The sequence below is a fragment of the Strongylocentrotus purpuratus genome, unplaced genomic scaffold, assembly GCF_000002235.5.
Source record: "Strongylocentrotus purpuratus isolate Spur 01 unplaced genomic scaffold, Spur_5.0 spur5_scaffold_7, whole genome shotgun sequence".
NCBI classification, from domain to species: Eukaryota; Metazoa; Echinodermata; class Echinoidea; order Camarodonta; family Strongylocentrotidae; genus Strongylocentrotus; species Strongylocentrotus purpuratus.
The window spans coordinates 19,697,220-19,725,201 of record NW_022145613.1 but is presented as its reverse complement, the minus strand read 5'-3'; the positions used below and the strand labels follow the sequence as shown (position 1 = coordinate 19,725,201).

The 27,982-nt window shown below is 35.0% G+C and overlaps 1 protein-coding gene across 2 annotated transcripts; it reads left to right on the top strand.

The window, feature by feature from the left end:
• The first annotated feature begins 321 nt into the window (after window positions 1-321).
• LOC100889298 (N-acetylneuraminate 9-O-acetyltransferase) lies at window positions 322-27,598 on the top strand. 2 transcript variants are annotated; one of them, XM_030974077.1, is made up of 21 exons: window positions 326-692; window positions 2,809-2,905; window positions 4,587-4,707; window positions 7,796-7,840; window positions 8,622-8,684; window positions 10,573-10,669; window positions 12,340-12,411; window positions 13,045-13,135; window positions 14,229-14,334; window positions 15,311-15,438; window positions 16,454-16,708; window positions 17,399-17,507; window positions 18,826-18,915; window positions 19,541-19,660; window positions 20,493-20,649; window positions 21,212-21,291; window positions 23,144-23,248; window positions 24,087-24,227; window positions 24,812-24,889; window positions 25,597-25,689; window positions 26,375-27,598. In XM_030974077.1, the coding sequence occupies exons 1-21, from the start codon at window positions 497-499 to the stop codon at window positions 26,627-26,629; spliced, it is 2,499 nt and encodes an 832-aa protein (XP_030829937.1). In that variant the 5' UTR covers window positions 326-496; the 3' UTR covers window positions 26,630-27,598. The 2 variants fall into 2 exon arrangements, with proteins under 2 accessions (XP_030829938.1, XP_030829937.1); XM_030974078.1 differs by lacking the exon at window positions 24,087-24,227 and having other exon boundaries at window positions 322-692.
• Window positions 27,599-27,982: the final 384 nt, after the last annotated feature.

The window sequence follows — 27,982 nt, the reverse complement described above, 5'->3', positions numbered from 1 at the left end:
TTTTCGCTTTGAGGTTTCCCTTTGTAGGTGCCCTTTTTTTCTCCAGAAAATGCCCTTTTTTCTTGGTGCCCCCCCCCCCCCCCATCCCCCACTATGGACGTCGCTCGGCCGCCCCTGAAATAATGAATAACGAGCACAGAAATTAATCCTCCATAACCTTGCACTTGTAAGAAAGGACAAGGTTCAGAAGAGAGAGCGAGACGCCCTCTCACACCAAGCCTGGCGGAAATCATCGAAATAGATGGATATCGGTTACAAACCAACAACAACAACAACAACAAAATTTTCTCTCCACGTACGTACGTATCTAGTACGTGAGTGCTTGCGTGAGTGATACCAACGCGAATCGTTCGTCCTGCCGCGCCGTAGCGGTAGCGAGGCCAGACTAGGCTAGTAGCCCGCTAGGCCAGCGACAGGTGAAGTCACACTTGGGGCCCACACGACTTAAAATTTGCATAATAATAGTTTACCAAGCGAAGTCAATCGAAAAAACAGGATGATGAGCTCAATTGAAACTGAGAAAATGGCACAAGCACTACCTGTAAGCTCACAATCAGACGATGGATCTACTAAAAGTAAAACCGAAGAATGGCATCCATTCGACTTGATCAACGAAAGGAATGGAAAACGACTCTCCCTCTTTCTTGTTGTGCTACTCGTCTGCTTCCATACTGCTCGGCATCAATTATTGCGTAAGGATTTACTAATATAGTACTAGAAGTCTACTAGTAGTAGGCCTGGACTAGTAAGAAGTCATTTGTATGAAAGCTTAAACGTGCATTCAGCACTTGTTAAAACTCACCAAGGCACCTAGAGTCTACAGTGTAATTCAATTGTTTTAAGACGAGGAAAGAGTTTAAAACCCGCCATGGGAACTTGCTTTATAGTTTGTTGCCTTAAACGAGCCACCTTGGCCTTGCCTTGGTGAGTTTTAGGAAGTCACCTTCTCGTTTTAAACAAGGCACCTTGCCCTTGGCGACGTTTAACAACTACGGTACTCTTTTTGTTAAACAAGGCACACTTGAGAATTTAACAAGTCGCCTACTTCTGCCGTTCTGGGCTTTAACAAGGTGCCTGATGGCCTTGGCGAGTTTTGAATTCTTGCCTTATTGTCTTGAACAAGGCTTTGCGTTTGCAAGGGCCAAGGCGCATTGGTTTAACAATAATGTAATAATTAATCATTGGAAGAAAAAAAAAATGTATTCATAGTGGGGGGGGGGGGGGGGGGGGGGGGGGGTTGTGTGTCTAGATGCTTGACAAAAATAAAGCCACCACTTTTGCCTTTGGGCTTTGGATTGAACAAAATGTATGCATCAAATAGCCCTAGCCTTCATACATATTTGTCCTTCATATAAATATTGTTCAATTAGTCTTGGAAGATTTATGAAATTTTGAGTGTAAACTTCTTCAAATTACAGTTTTAAATCCACTGTCTGATATGTAATCTTAGAATTTAGATTTCATATTGACTCATGAATGTCAATCATATCTATCTAAGACTAAGTTACAGTGGTATGACCTAATTTTCTGATGGCTCATGGGTCAGAGACTAAAAAATTGACCAATTGAAAAAAAAATATTAATACCCCCCCCCCCCTCCCCCCAACTGAAAAGGAAAAATAAATCACCTAATGCTACTGATTATGTAGATCAAACTGTATCTTAGTTGGATCTAGTACATATGTATGTTTCTTAATTGGGTGAAAAATTTTGAAAATATTGACAAAACTAAAAAGATCAGCAAATTTTGCATTTTGTGCATTCGTTCCATGAAGATATGAATTTTAACTGTATTGTAAGGGGCTTCAGAAATGTTTAATTTTTAGACAATATATCATCAAATTGTACGTAGAGTACAAATTGATATGAAGTGATTGCATGATATTTTGCTTTGCATTTGGATGCAATTATTATTTTATTTACTCTAAACTCAGATTTGTTAAGTTTGGACTTGCTCTTATGACTTTCTCTATGATTGCAGCCCGTTACAATAGACCAGTTCACGGTTAGCACATTACTGCAATGACCCCGAATATCCACAGATCTTCAAAACATGAAGAGGTCCCACTTTGTACATTGTGAAATAATCACTCCTGCAGCGATGGAGGTGCTACATGAATAGCCTTTGTTTCCCCTTTTCAAAGAATATTTCCACCTGTGTATCATGGAGTGCACTGAATGTGCATGAATGAATAATGATTACATAACTTTCATGACCACGTATCCAGTATTTCGTCTCCGTGTATTTCAAAATTTGTTCTGCAATGACCTTTATCTGCTCATGCTCAGAGTGCAACCGTGAACTGGCTTATTGAATCCACTATTGAATTTTGGGATTGCAATTAATATCTCCAGAGGTCTTTGTCTTTTTTTTTTTATATCTAGCTCTGCCCATCTGTAGTCTGACATTGCCTTCGTTTTGGTACTAATCAAGCTAAATACTTTTTCTTTGTAGAATGTGAGAAATCGTAGATAAAATAGCAGACTCGCCCCCCCCCCCCCCCCCCCCCAAAAAAAAAAAAAAAAAAAAAAAAAATTAGATTACTTATGACCTTTGTAGATGTGAGTTAGGCTCTGGCTCTAGCCTAGGTTTTAATTGTTAACCCCATGTTTTACTTTGCATTATATAGTACTTTGTTTCATAAAAAAAAACAAGTGATGTCTTCTTTCTACTCCACAGACTTTGTACATAGTATGCATGTATGAGTGGTTTCCTATTTCATGATGTAGCCCATATCTCTACTCCAATTAGTTTGTAAGGCAAGGAATTCAATAAAAGACTGCTGTATGTCTGTTTCTTCACTACAGCCTATGATTCTTGCCAAGCTCTTTTACAAGATGGCCACTACCATGGTCCAGGTGCCTGGCAACCCGATGGATGTACCATGCATCACTACTCACTCAAGTAAGAAACTATATCAATAATACAACATCATTAGAAGCTATGTACATTTGTAAGAAAATTATTTTCTACACAGTTTCATTATTGTTGGATGTCAGTCACTTGGATCTATTTGTATGCATGGTGCAACAGTAACATGGATTTGTGCACATACATGTACAGTTAGCACTAAGCACTAATTAAATGAGACCCTTGTACCGGTGATCATGTATCCAAGTAGATGATAAGCTGGAAGTCCATTACAATTTTAGTTTCTAAACTGCTTTCAACTTTGATAGAACTTCACAGTGTTTTGCACTGTTTTCTCAAGTTTCCTAATATTAATGAAGCTGGTCATGCGATTGCATTGTGAAAGAAACGTTGTGGAATCACCTAGCATAGTATTGGTGTGTATTGCAAGTTTCTGGAATCATCAAAATGATAAGAAATTTGGCCCGGTCTTGGTAAAGTTACAAGAACTATATACAGAAAAATGTTTATGAGACTACGCGACACGTGCGCGATATCTATCAGGTCCAAATAGATATAATAATTTACCAAATATATCAATTAGTAGGTGGTTTCTCGGCAAAATTTGTATTATCACGTATTAGTCAAAACATATTCTTTCACATGATTGAAAATAAAAGCTTCCATTTCATTTTGTGAGAGGGGGCATTTCCAAAACTGGTCTTTACCTTTAAAACAAACTTCTGTTTCTCTTTGGGTTAGATAATCTCTGCCATGATATTTCTTCTAACGCAGTTATCTTTTTAGCATATTTGTCAGATCTTTCCCCCTTCCCACTTCTGCCCATTGTTTTCTGGAACACTGTTATGAAATCCAGACCACCATAACCTGAACAGACTGTGCTATATTACTTGTATACATTGTCGTAAGAACTAGTGGACCTATAATATATTTAATAGAGCATTATTGAAGTCTTCCTGCTAGGGAGGAAGTGGCTTTGTTCAGGTTGTAGAATGAGGGGAGAGGGGAAGTATTGGTTAAGTCCAATAATGTAATATCTCTTTGTTTAGTCTAAATCTTTACTGTATGTAGAGGGATTAGCTAATCCCTTGTAATCCCCTTTATATACATGTATGTATCACGTAATTGTATGCAGTAGTGACAGTAGATTGATTGTTCATGAAGTACCAGTATTACACCTAACCTAATAAGGCTAAATCTTCTCACATAATGATCAAGTCTATACAAAGTATTCTGAGAAATGTCACTATTTGATGAATTTCTTATTTTGTTGATTATTCTCTAGTTATTATGTTTACTCGCTGCCGTCTCTGGTTTCCGAAAAATTTACCCAGCTTGAAATTCTTATTGAAAATAGCATACGCTTGGTGGTGTATTTGTGAATCGTATTTTGATATTCACATTTCATCTGATTGTGGTCTGTCATAGTATCTTGTTACAAGAATATTCCTTTTAATTCTGAAATCTTAATTGACTCAATTCCAACCTTTTTAAAAGTAAATGTACATGTAGCATGGAATGAAGATGATTATCTGCATCATAAACAGAACAAGTGGGTTTAGCAGACTTGCCCTAAGATTACATATTTTTTTACTGCACAGATATTGCAAGCAGCCAATATAGGTAGATTTATTGACTCTATATAGATATGCAATGATATTTCTATGGCCTTTCACTAGTGATTAAATTTGTTAAAATTGTCCAACTCTTGCAGAGATACGCTTTCGTGCTTTCAAGATAAACGGGTCATCATCGTTGGAGATTCACGGATGAGGCAGCTGTATTTTTCACTTGTGAAAAAATTGACTATCCAACATATTGAAGAGGGGAAAATAGTAAGTAATCAAAGCTTTTTACGTGTATTAATCATAACAACTTTCAGGGTATGTGTACCGTCATTGGAAAAGTTAAAGATAATAATACTCAGTTTTTATATAGCGCTTCCAAACTTGGAGATTATTACCCTAGCTTAATTCCTGCCAGGTACCCATTTACATCACCTGGGTTGAGTGTGGCAAATGGAGATCAATGTCTTGCCAAAGGACATTAGGGCCGCGGCGGGTCTCGAACCGCAGACCTTGTGATGGACAGTCCGTCGACTTAACCACTCGACCACGGCACCTCTACATAGGATTGAATATGATTTATTCTGAATTTTTATGATGGCACATGTGTCTTTTAAAATAACTGCGCATCACATTTTATCTTGTGGCCCATCTTCCTCAGTTGCTTCATAAGGAAAGACGGTGATCATCACCCATCCATAAAATCTAGTCATTCATATAAGGAGCTTAAAAAATGCTTCATTTATCTGGTGTTTTTTTTAATGAATACTGTTGATTCACAATCCATTGCCATCTCTAGCATGTTTACTGCTAGTCAATTATCTGTGATGCATCATTGGAAAAAGTCGACATTGCATCAGCTTTTATGGGCCCAATGTCTGTAAAAATATGCACTGATGCTAAAAGAAACCAAATACCCACTTATCACACTGATCATGCGTTAGTGATATATATCATAATGAATAGTACCACGCAATTATGCACCCCTTCAAACTCTCTCATAGACGAGTCAGATCAAAATGTTTATTTGAAGGAAGCATACCTTTTACTGTACAACCAAATGGACGAATGGCTCTTTAAAACACTTTCACATTTGATTCGTAGCCAGCTGGCTACTAATCAAAGTGAGTGCTTGTATTTATTCTCCTCATTTTCCCCTTTCATGAGAAAAGAACAAAGCTCGTGTTTATATTACGAGAAACACATTGACCTGTGTTCAGACCTTATTTCCTTATACCGGTATCCTGATAAGTTGCCATAAACGAGTGTGTCACAATATCACCACAAATTTATACAGGCAGTCTTTGATTCTTGTTCAAGCAAGCCATATTAATTTTCTTTCGTTTTTGTAGCCTACTTTATGATTCTTACACATGAAATAGCCATATAGCACAGTTTGGCATTAGGCCTAAACAAAATGTTGTATTGCCCTTTGCGACCGACCCCAAAATCTTGAAATCGCGGCTTAAAAATAAAAAAAAATTATTACATTTTTTAAAGAAAAAAAATGTATTAAAGCATTCAAAACTGACAAATATCAACCCAAAGAGGGAGTAAAAAAAAAAAAGAAAAAAAGATTTCTGACCGACCTACCTATGTTTTGGCACCTAAAGGGCAATACAACATTTTTTTTTTAAAAGGCCTTACAGCTGTTGCTGTAACCGTGGAAACAAAAATAATGTGGTCAGTAATGGGGCTCTGAAAAGCTTAATAAAGCACAGAATATCGGGAAGCTGATTTACAAAAATACTGATAGTGGGGAAGTCCAAGCCATTGCCCTGTATGTCACAAACCACAACTAATATTTTAGTATATCTGATGATTGTATAATGGCCCTACTAGAGCTTTTATTAGACCTAATATTCATTTCAATTCAATTAATTTATTTTCAATTATAAATCAATGTAAACACAAGAGCAAAATACAGCAATAAAATCACAATACAAAATGGTGGGATTTAAAAAAAATGATAGTTAACAATGATACATATGATCAGAGTATGTTTCACAAATTATAATACAGTACTAACAATAATACATGAAATCAAGACATACATGTACATGTACAGACAGCATTTGCACATCAATCTCCTGGAAAAAAAAAAGGCATACTAGACACATATATGGAGAAAAAAAAAGCACATTTAATGTCATTATATGTTAATAATTCTACATTAATTTGTGATGTATTATAAGATACCAGATTACAAAATATTTTGGATTTGTCTTGTAATGTATAAGGACTAGTAAGAGAAAATATTATCCTTGGCTAAATCATTATGAGATGTTTAATAGGGGCTTTGTTTGCATCGATGCACCGATGCACCGGTAATCCTAATTCCCTTGTTCCATGTGGCTTGCAAACCAATGTGCTTCTAAATTATAGGAGATGTTAAAATTACATACTCAAATGCAATGAAAACCAGGCACATGTATTTGACTTCCACATATCGTCTGTTTGGAGCCAGAAGGGTGCTAACTAATATACTTTAACATAGAATTAACGCCTTCTGGGCTCAACAGACGAATATATTTAATGTGGCGTACATGAAATTTAAACCACCTGTGTACCTACTGGCAAATCTAAACGGCAAGGTCTCACTCTCTTTACTGCTATTATTACTAGTACTGCTCTGGTGTGGGAAAATCAATCAATTTGATCTGGCAGCCTTACTACATGTAGTTTTCTCAAGCCTAAGATCAATATTGACCAAAATATGAGGGTTTAACGCTCTAATACGTGCATACTTTCCTAATCACCATGGCGAAATTATGTATTTCAAGTACAAGTGCTAGAGACTGAAGCAGATTCTGACCTGACTCTTTAATTTAAAAAAAGTGGTCAGATCTTTGTCCTTTTGCCTACGAACTGACTGACTAATGAGTCATGTTGTCGGATGCCGATGTGTAAGGTTGGTCCTCAGTTGTATACGTCGCAGTTGTTTTGTGGTTAGTCGTTTAATGGAGAACTGACCCCAAAGAATAAGTGTAGATATTCTGAAATACAAGATGAATTCCTGCCTTTCGATGTACAATAAATCTTACGAACGTGTAGAAGAGAAATATAAGATTTCTTGGCATGATCTAATGCCTTTTAGCATGACATGGGCACAGCCATTTTCTTGAAAATGTGACGTACCAGGCAGAGTTGTACATTTATCATGCACTAAGCTTTAATTGGAAACAAAACCTTTATTTTTAAATGAGGGAAAATCATAGCTGAGAAGGTTTTTAAAAAAATTACATTTGGTGAAAAATATATAATAAGGTAACAATTGTAACTCATTTATTTAAAAATACTAAAATATAGCGGTTGAAAAATCTATAGTTTTTGAAATATTATCTCTATTTTTTTGCAGCATTCTGATATTACACATCATGAAAAGGATAGAAATACAGATATAGTAAGTACTTTCTTCTACTTTCATTGTCATTCTGTATGTACCTGTCAATGTCAATATGAATTTTGAACTTTGTTTCCTTTGCAGGGTCCCTCATACATTACACATACATGTTTGTCATGATTTGGGCCTCTGCCCAGTTTACATGTACATGTATGTACATTTATCATGGGGATACCGGTAGGTTAAAGGTGAAATCCTGCAAAATGAGTATCTCAGCCTCAAACCAAGTAAAGTACTCATATTTCTGACCTACCGGTAAGTACAGTATTTGAATTGAATAATGGCCTAGCTATTCTGTGCCTGAAGTATCGTGTTATGTGGCTGAAAAGTTTTATTGTAGCATTATTTTGAGTGTTGATGAGTCTATTGTAGAGTTGCATTGGGTGTGGCTGGTATTTGTCTACCGGCACTTGAAGTATTTTGATCTAAGAGCCTATTTGTCAATCTCACCTTCCTTGTATCTCTCTTTAAGGTTCACCTCAAATTTGCAGTTCAACCACAATGCCATCAAAACTGCTTTATGTACCTTTCCTAATCTTTCCGGTCCTTTGAATATTACCATAACACTCATTGATACATGTATACAAGATTAGTCGGACTAATTCAAGTTCTTGAATAAAATAAACATCTTTTTAACCTCCCATTAGCATATAACCTGCTGTTCTGACTGTGTATATATTCTTTTCCTTTCTCTCTATTTTTGAACCAGCCTAACATATTACAAGTATTTTACATTCTGATTCATGTACAGTTATACCCCTTTTTTTTCCATCTAATACAGGAATTTTGGTGGCAACCTGAGTTGAATGATTCTACCATAGAAGTCTATAAGAAAAGAATATTGGTAAGAGTTTGATTTGAAAGCTACATATACATGTACATGTACATCCTTATATTACTTCAATTGCAACTACCAGTACTCATCGTTTAAATGCAAACAAAAACTAATAAAATTTAAAGTAAGCTGTTCAGTCCTGTAGGTGGTTATGATTCATACATTGTGATATTACGGCTAAAACTTTAATCTGTTTTCCTCTGGAAATTCCCACAATGTACTTGGTACTTGGTACTTGGTTGGGTAATCCCTTTGGCAGCTCACTCAGGAAGCTATACTAGGATGGTAGTTGAGGCGATTAACTACAAGGAGTGTCATGAATTGCTGGAATGGTGTGTGGACAAAGCACTTGTCAATTTACAATACTCATACATTGTGTCATTATGACTAAAACTTTAAACTAAAAACAAACAAATAATGTTTGTTTTCCTCTGGAAATTCCCCAAAAGTTCTTGAACTTTGACTATCCTAGAATACCCTGAAATATCTTTAATGTCCTGGAACTTCAATAACCTACATCCTGCAATCATGTTTGTATCCAAACTCTAAAGGTACAATTAAAAATGAACCATATCCAACTGGTCTTGGAGAATCCTTTTTGTGATTCTTACTTCCTACTACGATAATAATGATATAACACAATTACATTGTGTCATCTATCTATGGAAAAGATATTCCAAGACGCATTATGAAATTAAGAAATTAAGGAAGAATAAATCTAAAATAGATAACATAATACAAATTGGGTGGAATTACATTCAGGTACTGTATGCTTTCAAAAAAAGGACTGTCTTCAGGTTAGACTTAAATTAATCAAATTTGTCGCGGTTGAAAGAACGTATATATGAGCTGGTAATTGGTTCCATAGACATGGTGCAGTACGTGAGAAAGCTTAGTCTCCAAGAGATGATTTTGTTCTCTGGGATACATGGAGGTTCTTACCAGAAGAACAGAGACTATGAGTTGGAATATGTTGAGAAACTAGATTTTCAGATATGATTTAACAAAACATACCAAGCTTTCCAAGTAATGAGCAAAATGTTGTATTTGATACATTCTGTATGTGGTACCCAATGTAATCCATCAAAAATGGAAACAATACTGTCCCTTCCGCATATCCTATGTACAGTAGATGGGTAGGTATATGATGGGCTAATGTAACTTAGTGTGTTGACTTTGTAGGAACTTGGTCCTACTGTTTGATGAACATGCTCTGGAACAACATTTACATGTTTGATGAGTAAACAAGAGGCTTTAATATCCGTTATAATAAACATTCAGATTGAATTACAAGAAAACAAACATGAACTTAAAACACATCAGATGTTTGTGGAGCTGTGGTCCGATAATAATTTCACACAATTTAAGTCCTCACTAGGAACATGTTTTTAAGAAAATGTCCGTCCATGGTAACGAACAAACATTTTTTTTTATTATAATAGATTGATCTTTATGAATTTCCGCTACTAACAATTTGCAGGAAAAACATTCTTTCAGATGGTAAGTTTGTCACATTTTGACTACAGGTGTACTATAAATTGTAATACAGTCAAACCTGCTTTAGTGACCACCTGTCTACAAAGACCACCTGTCTACAACAAGCACATTTGTTGTTCCCCTTGAAAATGGTTTCTCATTGAAACATGTACTAAAGGAACCTGTCTACAAAAAACACTGTTTGTGTTTCCCTTGGGCGGTCGCTATAGACAGGTTTGACTGTAATTACAATATCATTTTGACATCAGATGACTAAAAGAAAAATACCCCGGCCACACAGTGAACACAGCCTGAAATTTTTGGGGAATTTTCCAACAGGAACCTTACATATAAAAAATATACACAAAAGAGGCACATTTAACATTTCATGAATACTCTTTTATCTTTCTTTTGGATGCAGGATGAAGAGAGAAAGCCAGCATTTGTTATTCATGGGCTAGGAACATGGACCATCAAACTAAACCATGGATCATCAGAAGCTCTGCAACAATTCCAAAGTAAGTTGGTCCCTCACTTTGGACTCTCAGAACACATTGACTGTATTCTATCAATTCAGGTTTGACCTGAACGTGGGTCTATACATCACATCTTTGTTCAACCCAATTGTGAACAAAAGCCTTTACCCAATGTTGGGTTTAAATTCAAATCAAATACAGAGCCATTGTATTGTATGTGTTTATTTTTTCTATTGTTTGTGGTCTATTTTACATGACATTTTGATCCTACACAATTCTGAATATTCTGATTTTTCAAAATTCTGAAAGACCCATTTTGTTTTAAAAGCCAAATATAGCTTGTTTTATCATGTGCCGCGAATCAAGTGTTCACCTGCTGCGTGAGTTGAATGGCTGCATGATCGAGCAGCCATTCCCTTTTTTGTCCAGATTTTCCCCGTATTGCCAGTTTAACAATGCCGCTGCATACTGGTAAGGCCGTGTGAACGCCTGTTAAGGGTATAGATTTCTTATTTTCAAATTATATTGGCAGGTATGCAATTATGCCCAGATTGAATTCCCATCTGACAATTTGAATGTTGCATGCAATTTCAGTCAGATGTACATGTATATTTCATGCTAAATGTATGTCGTTAACATGAGAAACATGTGTTCTTGAAAATATATATCACATCAATAGTTGTGTTATGTACTTTTCTGATTGATTAGAGCGGGACCTTACATAATCTGTTCCGACCAATTAGACCAATTTATTAGACAGGACCTATAACTGCTGATATGTATTGAGACACCAGGTTGGGGCATATAAAAAAAATGCAAATACTATGCAAATACTACATGTATATTTAGTTTTGTGCAGCTGAACTGATCAAATGCTGTACACGTAAATATTTGATATTTCTTCTGTGCAAGCACATTTTTTTTAAAAGCAAATAGCTCATTGGAATGCAAGCCCAGTTTTGTGAAGAAGTTCTTTTGAACAAGCGAGAGTTTGTCAACGATCCTTTTTGCTCGAGTCTGTTTATAAAGTTACTACCGGTATTCATTTATTCAGCCTTCCAAAGATATAATACAAAATAAATATAAATGCCTTTGGGTGATTTCTTGAAGGGCATTTCAGAAGTATATATACTTCTGGATTTTATTGATACTTGTTATAATAGGGGCATACACTATTTTTTGTTATGGGGGCAGGGGGTAGCACCCTCATCCCCTCTCTATGTGTCTTCACAATTTTCCAAGGACCATGTTTAAAGGGATCGTTTAACAATGTCAAATCTGAGATGTGATATGGTGTTATATTGAAGCCCTAAAAAAATTGCGCTTCAAAATGATCAAGAAGTGCCTCAAAATGTGAAAACTTTTGAGTGACCGGTTTTACCATACTCGTTTATCCCAATTGACTGTAGTGTTATGAAAACCGTTTGGCAAACCCAAAATTTGATTTCGATTTTCAATTATAAATATCTTGATAATCAGACAGGTGATGGGCTTGTAAAAGTCATGGGGTTCCTGACTGACCTAAAGGTTTATAATTATTATTGCAGCATAAGCTAAATCAAGGATTTTTTTAAAGGATCTATTAAAGACAAAGTTACCGGATCCCTTTAATAGAAGCCTAGAGGTAGAAGAGAATGTAGAAATTAAAAGGTGAATAATGTTTACATTGGTGTGGATGTAATAGTGCTATATTTGCCTTTGTTTCCTAACAGCAAACCTCACAAAATTTGCTCCGGTCATTGCCGAAACAGCCCGACAAACACAAGTCATATGGATGTTACAAGGTTTGTCATTAGTTCATTTTATAACTATTTCACATCAAAAGGATAGATGATATGTACATTTTTAAAGATTATTGGATTTTTGACTATCCCTAATAATTTGGATACCTTGTAACCTGAAAAGAGGTTGTAGTATTCTTTTTTCTTGTAATGACATGTAGTTTGGTTCCATTTAAGGCCCGTTCAGATATATACGGTGGTGAACTTTAGTTAATTTACGCTTATTATGCATTAATCTCAACTAGCAAAACCTTCCCCCATTTTCTTTTCTGGTAATTTCAAATATCAAATCTTCCTTTCTTTTCCTTATAATACTTATTCCTCAATTCTTCTATTAAATAGCTTTTCCCATTAGCAGGTTCTTTTGATGAACAAAAATATCAACAGCTTTTTCAGTAAGGCTACTACATGGTGTTATCAAAAGCCTCAATTTGTAAATTTCATTGTTTTTCCACCCCTCCTTACTTACTCCTTACCCAAGCTACATGTATATGCATGATTCAAACTTTTATCATGCCCTTCTACACATAAATTATGACAACTCTGTACGCAATAACCTTTTTGAGGGGAGGGGGGGGGGGGCTTCAAAGTCATACCAGTGCATTTATGAGTCCTTGTTTCTCTTGTATACTGTAGCACCTGTTCAAGAAGAACTGCTAACACCAGGGAGGAATATGATTACAAATGAGCGATTACAACTCTACAATGATGCTGCAGAAAAACAACTGTAAGATTGATATGAAATGTGTTCTTGGGGGTGTTCAACAAAGATCCTAAGTTGAACTTAACTCTAAGTTGGACTTCAAAATTATCGAGAGCAAATTGAAGTCTTGAAATTAAATATATTCAAAAACGAAAATTCAAGTATTTTAGACTTTTTATGAATTCCTCATCAAGAACATGAAATCTCCTTGATAATAGAAAATATGAATGATATGAATCAACATTTGATGCGTTTTAAAATAACTTTTACAAAATATTTTCATAGATGCTAACGGCTTTCCATAATTTTTAAGTCCAACTTAGGATCTTTGTGAAACACCCCCCAGTACTTGTAATCTTACATTTGTAAAACTTAAGACGACCAATCCCCATATTTTATTTGCTCTGTATGTTTAGGATTCCATGTAGATCTGTAATATGAGCTTTAGATGCATTTATTGATTCTACTAAAGGGTAATGGAATAGTTTAAACCTCAAAACTTTACTATTAAGAAATAATTTATTTTTCACACTGGAAAACCATCTTATAATCCTGACATTTCACAAAATCATTTGCTACTATGTGTCATCAATATTTCATCATGTTTTGCTTCAAGAATGTAACCTAGAATGTCATGATTGATGCACAATGCTAAGGTTTATTTTAAAATCAGATAAACCTTACTGAACAACAGATGTTTATAATGCCTCAAGTTGTCAACAAGTGGCTGAAAATCTAAAAATTCTATAGAAGAATTCTAAACGATATTTCTGAAATAGTACTCTAAGAATATCATAAAACTTACTCAATGAAATTCTGCACTCTTTATCTTTACAATATGCAGAGATTAGTCTAATACTATTTTTTTAAGTAACGAGAATTAATGATAATAGATTACATTTCTATACATGTAGCTTGTAATACAACAAAAATTCTAAGCACACAGGTAGCAATTCTTTCGAATAAAATGTACAAAGTCCTATAGTGACATGGTCCATGAAGTATTACGACAAGTAATGAATTATTGATCAAATTTTCAAATACATTTGTTTACACATAGTTTATGTACAGAGTGTAGTATTTGTGTTATGTCTCCATGAAATAATATCTTCCACAGAAGTGAGACGGGCATTGTCTTTTGGAAGAGTGCAGGTCTAGCCTCATCCCAATCTTATGAGAATACAATAGATGGACTACACGTATCAAATGAAGCCATTCAAACGGTGAGGCAGTCATCATTTTCATAAATACTTATTGTTTGTTTTCATTTTTACTTTTTTACAGAGGTAAAAGATTTGCATGGTTATTCTTTTAGATTCTCTTTTTTATTGAAAGTTAATATTAAATTTTTCATAGCAAACACTGATCACTTTTCTAAAAAATATCAGGATGTTTTCCTCAAACATTGCTGGTTTACCCTTGATAGCCTCATCAGTGTTAATACTGTTGCCAAATTAATTAAAGCCACATGGTTGTCCGTTTCTATAATAATGTATAATAATTCAATAAGATCCAGATTACCAGGCAGTGAAACTGTGATCTACCAAAAAATGACTCCTGGGGGGCATTTCACAAAGCCTTTTTTCAATGACAAATAACAAGAATCAGTGACAAATCTGCTGATAACCAATCAGAAGCAGGGATTTTAGTAGCTTATAACACAAATTGTCATTTGTCACTGATGACAAGTTTTATGAAACGCCCCCCAGGTTGCTTTCATATCTTGACAGTGAGGGAAATTTATTATGATAAGATTTCTTTACTAGGCAGTACATGCAGGTTCAGAGCACTACATACAGTAAGGCCTGTGGTCCTAGAAGTCCACTCTTGACTATCGAGAACACCTCTTATCCGGTAATCACCCAAATGATGTTGAATTCCCCATGAGAACCAACCACTATACCCGGTAGGTCTTTAACAATCCAACTACTGTCACCACAATGTCAGAATATTGAAAGGTACATATGTATGTGTATATATATATATATATGTGTATGTTCTATTTAACTTTGTATGTAAATCATGTTAATCTATAATTTATGTTTCTTTGTCAAATTATTTGTGATTGCTTTTTATATGCACGGCCATGCTGAAGAACAGCCTTTGGCTGAAGTATGCCACCGTGCTAAAATAAAATAAACAAACAAACAAACAAACCTTCAACGTCTTTGTCTGCTGCATTTTCTGCCGTCTTCACAGGATGTACAAATTCTCTTCAACCGATTCTGCAATGCAGTAGTAGACCCATCAGATGCCACCTGTTGCGCTAAACCGTCTCCTGACATGACCTGGATACAGAAAGGAACATTCGCCTTTTTTGTAGCAAAGTAAGTTTATCATTCAATTTCTTTTTAATGAAATTTACATCTATTTAAAGAAAAATGTTTATAGCTCTTTTAAACTTGTTTGATCTTAAGAAATAGAAGATAATACTTTTTACCCTTAGCAGTTTCATAGGTCTTTTCAACTTGTGGATGTAGGGAAACTTTATTTTCTTTGTTTCGAAAAGTCTGACCTTGTCAGGAAGATAATTTGATGAAAATGCAATGTGTTTGGACATAGAAGACCTACCTGTGCATGTACCTGTGCTGCTTATACAGGGTGCTACTCAGAGGAAAACACCGTCACCCTGAGAAAGATAATTATCTTAGCAAAGATAACATTAAAATAATGGAAAACCCAACCATTTTTATCCTGAGGTTAGGGTGTAATCACATTGTTGCGATTCTATGTGTATTAGAAACAAAGTGAAACCTGCTTCATATGACCCTTAGTACAGGATAAACACATGATGATTATTAAAGACCACAGCTGTTTTTGCTTCCCTTGAAAATTGTTTCACATTAAAATCTGTACCTAATATACCTCCACATAAAGAACAACTGCTGATGAAGACAAGAAAGTTATGTTGAGCAGGATATATAGATTTGCTGACTCTTGCTAACTTGTGGATGGGGTACCATTTAGCTGCTCCTGTGCTGTGCTGTAATTTATGGTTACCGGTATAATAATAATAATATGTCTTGTTTACCCAGAGTAGCCTCATCAGTATTCATACTGTTCTCCCTGAGGCCCCTGCTCAAGCATTCAAGGAATTTCTTCCTACCTTCCTACCCATTTACCTCACCTGGGTGGAGTATGGCAAATGTTGATTAATGTCTTGCCAAAGGACATTAGTGCCTCGGCGGGACTCGAACTGCGAACCATGTGATCCACAGTCCGGTGACGTATCCACTAGACCACAACACCTCTGCAACACCTCTACATGATTTATATGTAGTTACAGGATGTAGTTTTACGATAGATTAAATCTTTTTATACATTTTTCTTCCACTACTCCAGCGTCTTTCTTGCCATATTCTTCAAAATCCAGTCCCAAAGGAGGACCACATCCTCCAACAGTAATCATGTTGATGCTGAAGCAGCCAATCATGTCACAGCTAATCATGTGACGGCCAATAACGTCACAGCCAATCATGTTGCTACGAATCATTCAAATACCAAGGAGGAGCCACATTGGGTGGATACTGCGTATCGATGCACGAGTTGCCTAGCTAGATATGGTTTGGTCATGGCCTATGTCTACCTTTGTGATAGGTATGCTAGTGTGTATTTCAGATTGCATCTTCCCCTGACTGTAAAGCCAGAGGGTGGTATTCTTGAAAGCGAACTAACTTTATAAAAAAAAATTAAAAAAAAAAATACACACGGACAACACAGAAATGTTGCCACCACTTTTAGGGGCTTTCCCCGTAGTGGGATTTCTGTATTGAGCTTTAACAATGCACATGCTTACCTCCACTTTTCTAATGTGTAATGAATCTGTACTGTATATGAAAAGTGCATTGCATGGGCATAGAGTGTATGGAAGGAAGTAAGAATAGCCTGCTAGTCATTTGTGGAAGCAACGACTTGCAAAAATATCTAATGTAAAAATATTAGCTTATAGAATAATCCTTTCTTTCACCATTTCTACTGCATAAAAGTATATATCATCTATAATCTGTGAAAATAAGTAAGGAAATATTGAAGTCGCATACAATTATCAATAATGACATGAGTAATGGTAAAAGATTTTTTTAAATTTGAGTTATAAAATGATATTCTGAGCTCAAAGTGAGATCTTCATATTTCTTTAAAACTTTTGCGACATGTTTCCAGCTTGCCATGTGCACTACATCTGTTAATTCCCATCCTTTTTGCTCATGATTATTACATGTAGTTCATACATGTAAGCCCTATACATGCAAACCATACTCATGATTGATATCTTTCTGATTCTTGCAGGACGGACTTGTTTCCTAAGAGGCAGAAGTATTACTCCAGCTTTTACTTTTTCTTTTCGCTGTTCATGGGTTTTGTCATATCACTCTTTTTACATGCCAATACAAAGAAGGTATGTATTTCTTTTAGAATTTTATATTAAAGTGTAACACTATTGAAGGGATCCGGTAACTTTGTCTGAGATTCTGAAACAAAATCCTGGATTTAGCTCATGCCCCAATAATAATTATAAACCTTTAGGTTAGTCTGGAACCCCATGATCGCCTGTCTGATTATCAAGATATTTATGATTTGAAATAAAACCAGATTTTGTGTTTGCCAAACGGTTTTCATAACACTACGGTCTGTTGGGGGAAACAAGTATGGTAAAACCAGTCACTCAAAGATTTTTAATTTCTTAAGATATTTCTTATTCATTTTGAAGCACAATGTTTTTAGGACCGTGCATCTCAGATTTAACATTGTTAAACGATACCTTTAATTTGATATTTGTTTCAAATTTAATTTTTGGATTAATTTGAAAGACCATGATGTTTATCAGAGAATATTAGAAACATATGTTAGGAACATATAGCTACGGAATCTTTGTGTACAATCTAGATGTACACCTGTGTACTTTGCTTCAAAGTATAGGAAAAATACACTTGATCACAGTTGTTAATTCATATTGATATATCATTGTGTGTAGGAGTTACTTAACTGAAGCTACATGTATATGAGCTTTTTAAATTTACAGGTCAAAAGATTTTATTTATGTGGCAAACAAAGTGTAACGTTTGACACAGATGTGTGCTTTATAGAAGCCACCATCTTCCTTCTTCTTCTTCCTTCTTCTTCCTTTTTCTTCTTCTTCTTCTTCTTCTTCTTCTTCTTCTTCTTCTTCTTCTTCTTCTTCTTCTTCTTCTTCCTCTTCCTCTTCCTCTTCCTCTTCCTCTTCCTCTTCCTCTTCCTCTTCTTCTTCCTCTTCCTCTTCCTCTTCCTCTTCCTCTTCCTCTTCCTCTTCCTCTTCCTCTTCCTCTTCCTCTTCCTCTTCCTCTTCCTCTTCCTCTTCCTCTTCCTCTTCCTCTTCCTCTTCCTCCTCCTCCTCCTCCTCCTCCTCCTCCTCCTCCTCCTCCATCTTCTTCTTTCTTCTTTCTTCTTTTTTTCTTTTTTCTTCTTATTTCTTTCTTCCTGAAACAAAAGCTTTTAGTGTTGGTCAAGCCAAGGCTATCTAGTCGGTTATAGACCAAATTGATACTCCATATGTAATTAGCTTTAAGAACAGTGAGAGGACAAGAACGTTTATGAGTATATGTTTGGCTGGACAAAATCTGTTTTTCTTTGAAATACAACTTGCTCTGTATGATAAAGGTGCAGCATGAGTAAGGATCACTAGAACCAAGAAGCATAATGATATACTTGACCATTTCTCCTTTATCTCTTACTTGCAGCCAACCATCTTAAATCTAGACCAGACCAAAGAATGGAAAGGCTGGATGCAGTTATTGATCTTGATCTATCACTACTTAGGTGCCAGTAAGGTAAGATTCAGAACAAGTGGTGAAGAGGATTCATGTTAAGGTCCTCTTGTAGAAGGGGGGGGGGAATCAAATTATAAATATGTGATTCAAGTTGTGTTTGATATTTTGGGTAATGTTTGATTGCAACTATGTATGCTGTTGGACTGTTAGCCCATCTGTCCATGATTATTCAATTAGTTACAGTGTATATATATTTAATATCCAGGAGTATTGTTCATGAATGTCATATGTCTATTTTCCCCAATCATTTGTTTCTATCTACAAATGAAATGAAATGAAAAACAAATGAAAAATGTTAATTTATTAAAAAATTGCCCTTTTAAGGTGGTCTGTCAACGACAGATCACCTATTAATTTCGTCAGAATTTTCTTTCTTTCTTTATTCTTTTTAAAAATTTATTTCAACCCCACTTTTTTGTGCAGAGCATAACTCAAGATCAGTACAGTCAATTTCTTTCAATTCTGCCATAGGTCATTCTCATAATCCATGTTTTTAATCTGCCTTTCTGTGTGTATCCATGTATCAATCTATTTATTATTAAGTGAAATCACTGTTTTATCATCAAAGAATTGTATATAACATGGTTACTATTGGATACTTCGTCTTTATTGATTAAATCATCAGGTAGTGCCTATTTATATGCACCTTCGCTTGATTGTGGCATCGTATCTTTTCATGACGGCGTATGGTCAGTTCTGTGCCTCCTGGGATAAAAACAAATTTGGTCTAGCAAGAGTCTGTAATGTAAGTAACCGATAATTCGGCTCCCTTCTTTCTTTCTTTTTCTTTGTTGGTTTGCTTACTTCTGACTTTAGTTATTGTCTCTTTCAACAAAATATATCTATCTCCTTCAGATGTATCACTGACTAGGCCTACAAAAAAAAATGTTGTATTGCCCTTTGCGACTGACCCCAAAATCTTGAAATCTACGGTCGGCTTTTTAAAAAAGTGTGGTTTTTTAACTGTTTTTTAATGAAAAAAATGTATCGAGGCATTCAAAACGGAGAAATAACAGCCCAAAGAGGGAGTTTTAAAAAAAAATAGTTAAAAAAAAAAAAAAGATTTCTGACAGAGTATTTTGGCTCTGAAAAGCTCTTAAATGATGCTGGAATAATAAGAGCCTGAAAATGTGAGAATTTAGTTGCTGCAAAGGATTTGTAAGTGTTTCTGTAAACAATATTTGCAACAACAACAATAACATGGTGGCTGTCCTGACTATCATTTACTATTTGTTGGCTCCATTAAATGAATGTATACTTAATGTCATGCAGTAATTCTCCAATCGCCAATACCCCAAAATACCAGATGTTAGTTTCACGCCTCCATTCTAAATGTACTCTGGTATAGCTTTGTAATTTAGTCACTTCCGGTATATTTTGTGCGGTTGTACTGTGCAGTGCATGCATGCATCGTACACCTGAAGTATGTAAGTCATGGAAGTGGCTCGACATTACATCCAAGAAGCGTGCATCCCTGCAATAGGAGGGATTGGTGATAGTGAGAATTAAAATGTTCTGATAATAAACAAGTTTATGAAGAAAAAATTAATGATTTTGGGGGTTTGTTACATTGCTAGGTGATGTTCCGCATGAACCTGATGGTGTTCTTCCTATGTCTGGTGATGGACAGACAGTATCAGCTCTATTACTTTGTCCCTCTTGTCAGCTTCTGGTTTCTTATCATCTATGCAACCATGGCCATCTTTCCAAGAGTTACAAGACAAAAAGCAGAAGGTAAACAGTCCCCAGTAAATTTATCAATTTATACAAGATTCTGAATAAATAGCCACGTTATTATGTGACATACAGTTGTACTTGGGGGCCCTGAGGAGGTCTTTTGTTTGATCTTTTAGGTTAACAACGATGGTATTATTGCCAGAACAAATACAAATCATGATGGGCCATTGTGTAATGAATGTTTAAGAGGTTGTATACTTCAAAGAAACATATACTGTGTCACCAATTTTTTGATCAAGGCATGGATCGCAAATACCCTCAATTTTGTATAACAAATATTGCATGCATTTTGTTGTTCATTAAAACATAATTCACCAACAAATTAAGAATTTCCCTTGTACCATTAAATTTGTGTGGCCTTTGTGAATAATAACATCAATTAGGAATTTCAGAATTTGTTGGTTCACATATTTTGTCGTACTGAACACGGGAGGGTTCAATATTTGATTAATACAGCAGCTTGAACAGAGCAGTTAGTGGTAGAGTAAACCAAAGATTCCCCAGTGTTCATTCTAGAATACATCCCATAATAATCCTCATTTTCTTGTGTCTCCTACAGAGAGCTCAAGATGCTATCTCTACATGCTAGCCAAACTTGTGATTCTGGTCGTCATCATCACATGCTTATCATTCTCACAGGTAAGACGGACCATGAGCATACATCTGGGGGTGTTTCACAAAGATCCTAAGTCAAACTTAATTCTAAGTTGGACTTCAACATTATGGAGAGCGATTTGTAGCCTCAAAATAAAATATATTCAAAGCAAATAACAAGTATTTTAGACTTGTCATAAATTCCTTATCAAGAACAAGAAATCTTGTTGATAATAGAAAATATGAAAAATTTTAAAACAACATTTTATGCCTTCTAAAATAACTTTTACAAAATATTTTTTAAGATGCTAACAGCTTTCCATAACTGTTAAGTCCAACTTAGGATCTTTGTGAAACACCCCCCTGTTGAGAGTCAGAAGGGTGCTATCCCGTGGAATGCAGAATTGAGAGTAAAGCCTTTCTGGCTCTTGACAGACAACTAGGGCCCTGTTTCATAAACCTTGTTACTACTACTAATAATAGCTAGTTCTTATATAGCGCTTTTCAGGACCGAGGGCCGTCTCAAAGCGCTTTACAGATATATATATATATATATATATATATATTTTTTTTTTTCTTTTCGTTTATTTCCATTTCCAACAAAATAAATAAAGTACCCCCGCTACATGGGATTGCATTGTACACAGTAAAACAGTAAAACAGTGAAATAACATTACCCAAGTCATCGGATTCAGGCTTAGCCCCACACAATGTATGCACATTCTTCACTACTTGGGGAGCATTCCAGCCAGGCGTCATTGTATACAAGCGCACACTTGCTCATCTAAGCACATTAGCTTTCGCATCCTACCGGGTACCCATTTAACACCTGGGTGGAAAGTACTGGCAAATGTAGATTAATGTCTTGCCAAAGGACATTAGTGCCGCGGCTGGACTTTAACTGGGAACCATGCGATCCACAGTCCGGTGACGTATCCACTAGACCACAACACCTCTACAACACCTCTATATGATTTATATGTAGTTACAGGATGTAGTTTTACGATAGATTAAATCTTTTTATTTATTTTTCTTCGACCTTGTGATCGACAATCGTGACATATCCACTCGACCACGACACCTCTATCAATAACAACTGCTACAGATCTATGACAAATCCGCTCGCAGCCAATCAAATGCCACGATTTCAGTAGCTTATAACAATTATCATAACTCGTTATTGATAACAAGTTACGATGAAACAGGGCCCTGAACTACTACATAATCTATTTCCATTACCTGCTACATGCATTTGTATCAGTTTCTAAATTTTCAAAATAATAGTATTTGCCGTTTCAAAGTAAGTAGACCTAAAGCACGAACAGTTATGAAAAGTTGATATCAAAATAAAAATTGAAGTGAATATACATGTAATTGTATGTATTATGGTGTAGTTATATTGTTATATTGTAATTGCATGTATTATATTGTAATTATATTATTGTAATTATAGAAAATATTGTAATATTTTAATAATATGTATTATATTTAACACCTCATACATTTTAATGTTCATAATTTAAATTACGATTTGGTCCATAATAGAGGCATTACTGTGAACAGATGGTGATATTCTGAAGTGCATTTGAATCATATAGTTGTCCAATTTTTATAACCAAATAAGTATCAGAACATTCAGATGGTCAAAAGCAGAAAGTATATTATTTCAATCCAGTGCAAGAATTTTTGAATTATTAGAATTTGCATATCTAATGAAAACTTGAAGGATTTAGGGATTATTTTTCTTTTATAATATTCATAAAAACTCTTTATGTAATGTATAGAAATCGCAACACACTGTTACAAGCAAATATAATAAACCACTATTCAGAGCATCATCTGAAAGACTGACCAACTTCTACTGACTGCTTTGTTTTCTTCTCCTTTTGTTTTATAGGTAACTTTTAATCTGATGTTTGAATGGTGGCCTATGAATCAACTCTTCTGCTACCCAGGAACATCTATCTATGAATGGTGGTTTAGATGGAATCTGGATAAATATGTGAGTATTAGGATATACTGGGGGTGTCTCATAAAGCTGTTCGTAAAGTTACGCATGACTTTACGAAAGACTTGTATATGAAAAGCCAAATGGGATGCTCAATCATTCTTGATTATTATTTATTAAATTGAACTGTGCAGATGTAGATTAACATTCTTATTATAACAAACATTTTTAATGCAAAGTATATTTTTTGCCACAATTTAATTGAGGTTATTGGAAATATCGGAAAAAAATTTGGGCATCCTCTCTGGCACTTCATATACAAATCGTTTGTAAAGTCAAAGTCTTTATGAAACACCCCCCAGGAAATATATTGAATGATGGCAATCATGGTAACCATGATCGTGATGATGCTGCCAAAAATTATGAGGGTGTGGTCATAATGGGAAGTTGTCGTGATATAGATGTGGATGTGATGATGATGATGATGATGATGATGATGATGATGATGATGATGATGATGATGCTAATAATGGTAATGATGATTGTGGTGATGATGATGATGATGATGATGATGATGATGATGAAGATGATGATGATGATGAAGATGATGATGATGATGAAGATGATGATGATGATGATGATGATGATGATGAAGATGATGATGATGATGATGATGATGATGATGATGATGATGATGATGATGAAGATGAAGATGATGATGATGATGATGATGATGATGATGATGATAATAAAGATGATGATGATGCTAATAATGATGATAGGTGATGGTGATGATAATGATACCGATGATGATGATGGTGGTGGTGGTAGGAATTCTTATAAGGGTATAGTTCACCTTTAACTTTTCCTCCCACTCTTCTTCCAATTCTAGATTATTCCATACGGCATGTTCTTTGGATTCATCCTACTTTCATCCAAATCTTCTAAATGGTTGGATGATAGTCATAGTGGGGACCTTTTCTCACTGGTCAAAACTATTCTTGTATACATCATAGCAGCAGCTGTCTTACTTGTAAGTTATTTTACTTCTAAATACCGGTATGCAATTCTACAAAAAAAGCCATTCATGCATAGCCACTTGAAGCTAATCATGAGTTCTATTGGGATTTTGATGTGAGAAAATGCCTTGCATTCAGATTGTTTATGGTGGGGAATATTTGGACCAGCAAGATAGTGAAATAAACCAGAAAAAAAATAGAACACTTTTTTATGTAGGAGACTCGGTGTTTGTGTGTGTCTTATAGATACTTCTAAATCACTCCCTTAAAGGTGTCCAAATCATTGACAATTAAAAAAAATATATTTTAGATTATGAATTCCACAAGTTATGATTTATGAATGCATTCAACTTGAATTACGAGATGATGTGGTGATAATGGCACAAGATACTTCATTTTCAAGTACCTGTATTTCCATACATTCCAAAATTGTGCTCTCATTGTTTAATTCATATCAAGTAATTTTCTTACATGTTAACAATAATATGATGTGTTTTGCTTTTAGAATATGAAATATTCATAACCAGTCAGTATATCTCTTTTTATCAGTACATACATCATCATATATGCATTACAATTCCCTTTGTCTTAATTTCAGATGTACAGCTACCATTTATACCAGTGTGAAAGCAAGCCTACTTGTAATGCTGTTCATAGTTATACCAGCTTTATACCTGTAAGTTGTCCTCTATTCTTTATAAAAAGAGATATTGCAAGTTTAATAGAATAATAAAATAAAATGCTCATTAAAGATATTTACATGAGCAGTGGCATGAAAGTTGACTCCCAAGTATCCTCCCTGCAGCCTACGAGTACGATATATAAAATCTATTTTCCCATAATAGTGCACTTGAATAGTTACAATTTGAATGGTTCAGATAGATTTTAAGTGCATTTGACCATATATATGTGGAAAATGCGCTATATAATAGATTGTTATTAATATTATTATTATTTGAGGATGATTTTATTTCATACATCGCAATATACTTTCTTTTTTTGGTGGGGGGGGGGGGGGGATCTTTTTGCTTTTATTTAACCATTGGTGCTAAAAGACAGAATAAAACAGTTGTCCTCGAAGTTTAGATTGTGTCTTATAAAATTTGAATAAATGTGATGGGGCTTTTTGAAGAACTATATTTTGTAAATGCTAAAAAAACAAAATTGTGGTGCAGATTTGCCATGTCTTTCCCTTGATAATGAAGTAATTTAATTTAATAAAGTAAGATTGAAGATGCTTGACACTATGTTGGATTTATTGAAAAATGTGGAAGCGCACAGTAAATATGATGTTGGGAAAATATATGAACTGCTGCAAGTATTGTTTTCTCTTTTGGTTATTACCATATTAAGGATAAATTTGTTCATTATTGTCTGGCACAGGTCACTGCCTTCGTTATTCTTAGAAACACCAGTGGATTCTTGCGGAGCAGATTTAGTGTGTTTGCTGCTTGGTTTGGTGATATATCTCTTGAGGTATGTGGACTCTATGATATATTAGAGCTCTAGATGCTACTCTGTGCTTCATTTTACATGATATACATAGTTTGCAGTAATTATTTTAAATTTAGTTCACAAATGTATTGATAATTTTTGTTTATGTTTGGAATCTGAATCATGAATTGAAATGCTGAAGAGTGCATATGGTTGAATAGATTACTGTGGATTTGCTTGTGAAAAATGTACCGGTATTAAATTGTTCACACTTCTCGTGGAATATGCCAACAGTGCTAATCACTCAGCAGTTTCTGTATTTTATTTTTACATATATCTGTTAACGCTTAGATGTACATGTACATGTACATCTGAAACTAATGCGAATGTTATTGAGTATTGTTGAAATTAGTCTTTTATCAATACTGGATCTTCAGAGTGTAGTTTTAACTCCAGGTAGACATCTAACATCTAATACAAACACAAAAATACCTTTTGAAATTTTGTGAAGATTTTATGTGATTCTGTTGGAATTTAGTCCATTACATTTCCAGCATTATAGATTATATGTAAAGGTTTCTAAACATGTAAAAAAAAAAAAATCAATCAGATTTACGTCTTAAAATTAGGTGAAAATTTCAGCAGAATCTATTTTTCATTTATCATGGCTAAACCTACAGATCATCTTCTAAAAACATTATCTGTATTTCCTTTCCCCTTCCATCAGCTTTTTATCTCACAGTATCATGTGTGGCTGGCCCAGGATACTAAAACCCTCCTTGTTCTGTTACCGGGCTTCCCGACCCTGAACCTTATCGTCACCACCTTCATCTTCGTCTGCGTCGCTGTGGAGATCAAGGATATCACCGGAGCTCTCACATCCATCGCAATCCCCAACGAACCCAAGAAACTCTACCTCCGTCTGGCTCTCTTCTCCATCCTTCTTGCCTTTCTTCTCATCTATACAACTTTTTATCATTAGATTAGGGGAAGTGTTACCTCGATGTGAACAGAGATGAGGTGTAGTTGTGTAATCACCAATCAATTGATTATCTTGTGCCTGCCAATATTCTATTGCTTTAAATTTTATTACCAAAACATAGAATAAAATTTATATCATATTTGTAACAAATAGAATCATTGATTTATGTGTAAAAGAGGTTTTATATTATATTCTTGTGAAATTTTGAAAGTGCTTTCAACATATGTTCAGGAATGATGTTATAGTTGTTTTTGAAGGTAAGGTAAATCTGACTAGATATGGATATATCATTAGCAGAATTTTGTATGTGCACAGTGCTTTCATTCCTGCCGAGGTCAATATAGGATCAACAGGCTCCTACTTGTTGCATATATACAAGATACTGACATATCTTTTTATAATTCTGTGCAGCTGTTGGTTTTAAACCTTTTTTTTACATCAAGTATACAAGTTTTGTTTTTCTGATTTTAGTTATGTTTGATACCAACATTTCTTAGAGTTAAACAAGCTCTTATGTATTTATGATTTTTTATGATGTCACAGCTTTGGTACTCTATAGTGAAAAATATAGAGTGGGCCTAGTTCTGCTTGAGGGTGCAGTGCAAGGACACATTGGTTGCACTTGAAGTAAACAGTGACATACCGGTATGTGCAATACTCCTAAACTGGTAAGTTTCCCTACAAAGAGAAATAAATTTGATTGCTATTTTTTGTAACAATTTCTTTTTTGAGAGTTGACAGTTGAGGGGATGCTGTATTAAAAACAAATAATGACTGATTATTTTTCAGGTTACTCAGTGATCTCGAAACTGCACGTTGCCCCTCAAAGCAGTCAATATTTGTATAATGTTGCTCATGATGATTATGAATATGTATGTTGAAGATTGTTGGAATTATTTGGCAATACATATCTGACGATGTGACAGAAAAATCACATTTACTTTCATTATAGATAAGACCTTGACCTCTTGAATACATTTATAGCCTTATATAGCCTTATATAACATGTTCTAAGGTCTGTGGAAATATGTATGTTTTTACAAAAGTACAATCATATTCAATAGGTTAAAGTTTGTTTAATTAGTTACAAAAGCATGACAATCTACTGATACATTATACACCGGTTGATTGGATGAATGCTGCAGGAAGGTTTTTGGTACCATTTACTTTTTTCTGTGATTTTGTTGTTGGGGGGGGGGGGGGAGATGAGACACTTAATGATGACTGAATTAGCTATCAATGCACATTGTCTATGATGGCTCTGGTTAACGTTATCTTGCCAAGGTCATATGACATGTATTTGACTATTTGTACCACACAACTATTGAAATATAGACATGTATCTGCAACTTG

What these genes read in the sequence shown, in the direction of transcription:
- LOC100889298 (XM_030974077.1), top strand. Translation starts at nt 497, where the DNA reads ATGATGAGCTCAATTGAAACTGAGAAAATGGCACAAGCACTACCTGTA. An exon ending in AGGATAGAAATACAGATATA is followed by an intron (nt 7,841 to 8,621) that starts GTAAGTACTTTC and finishes CATCTAATACAG; the next exon opens with GAATTTTGGTGGCAACCTGA. An exon ending in AGCTCTGCAACAATTCCAAA is followed by an intron (nt 10,670 to 12,339) that starts GTAAGTTGGTCC and finishes GTTTCCTAACAG; the next exon opens with CAAACCTCACAAAATTTGCT.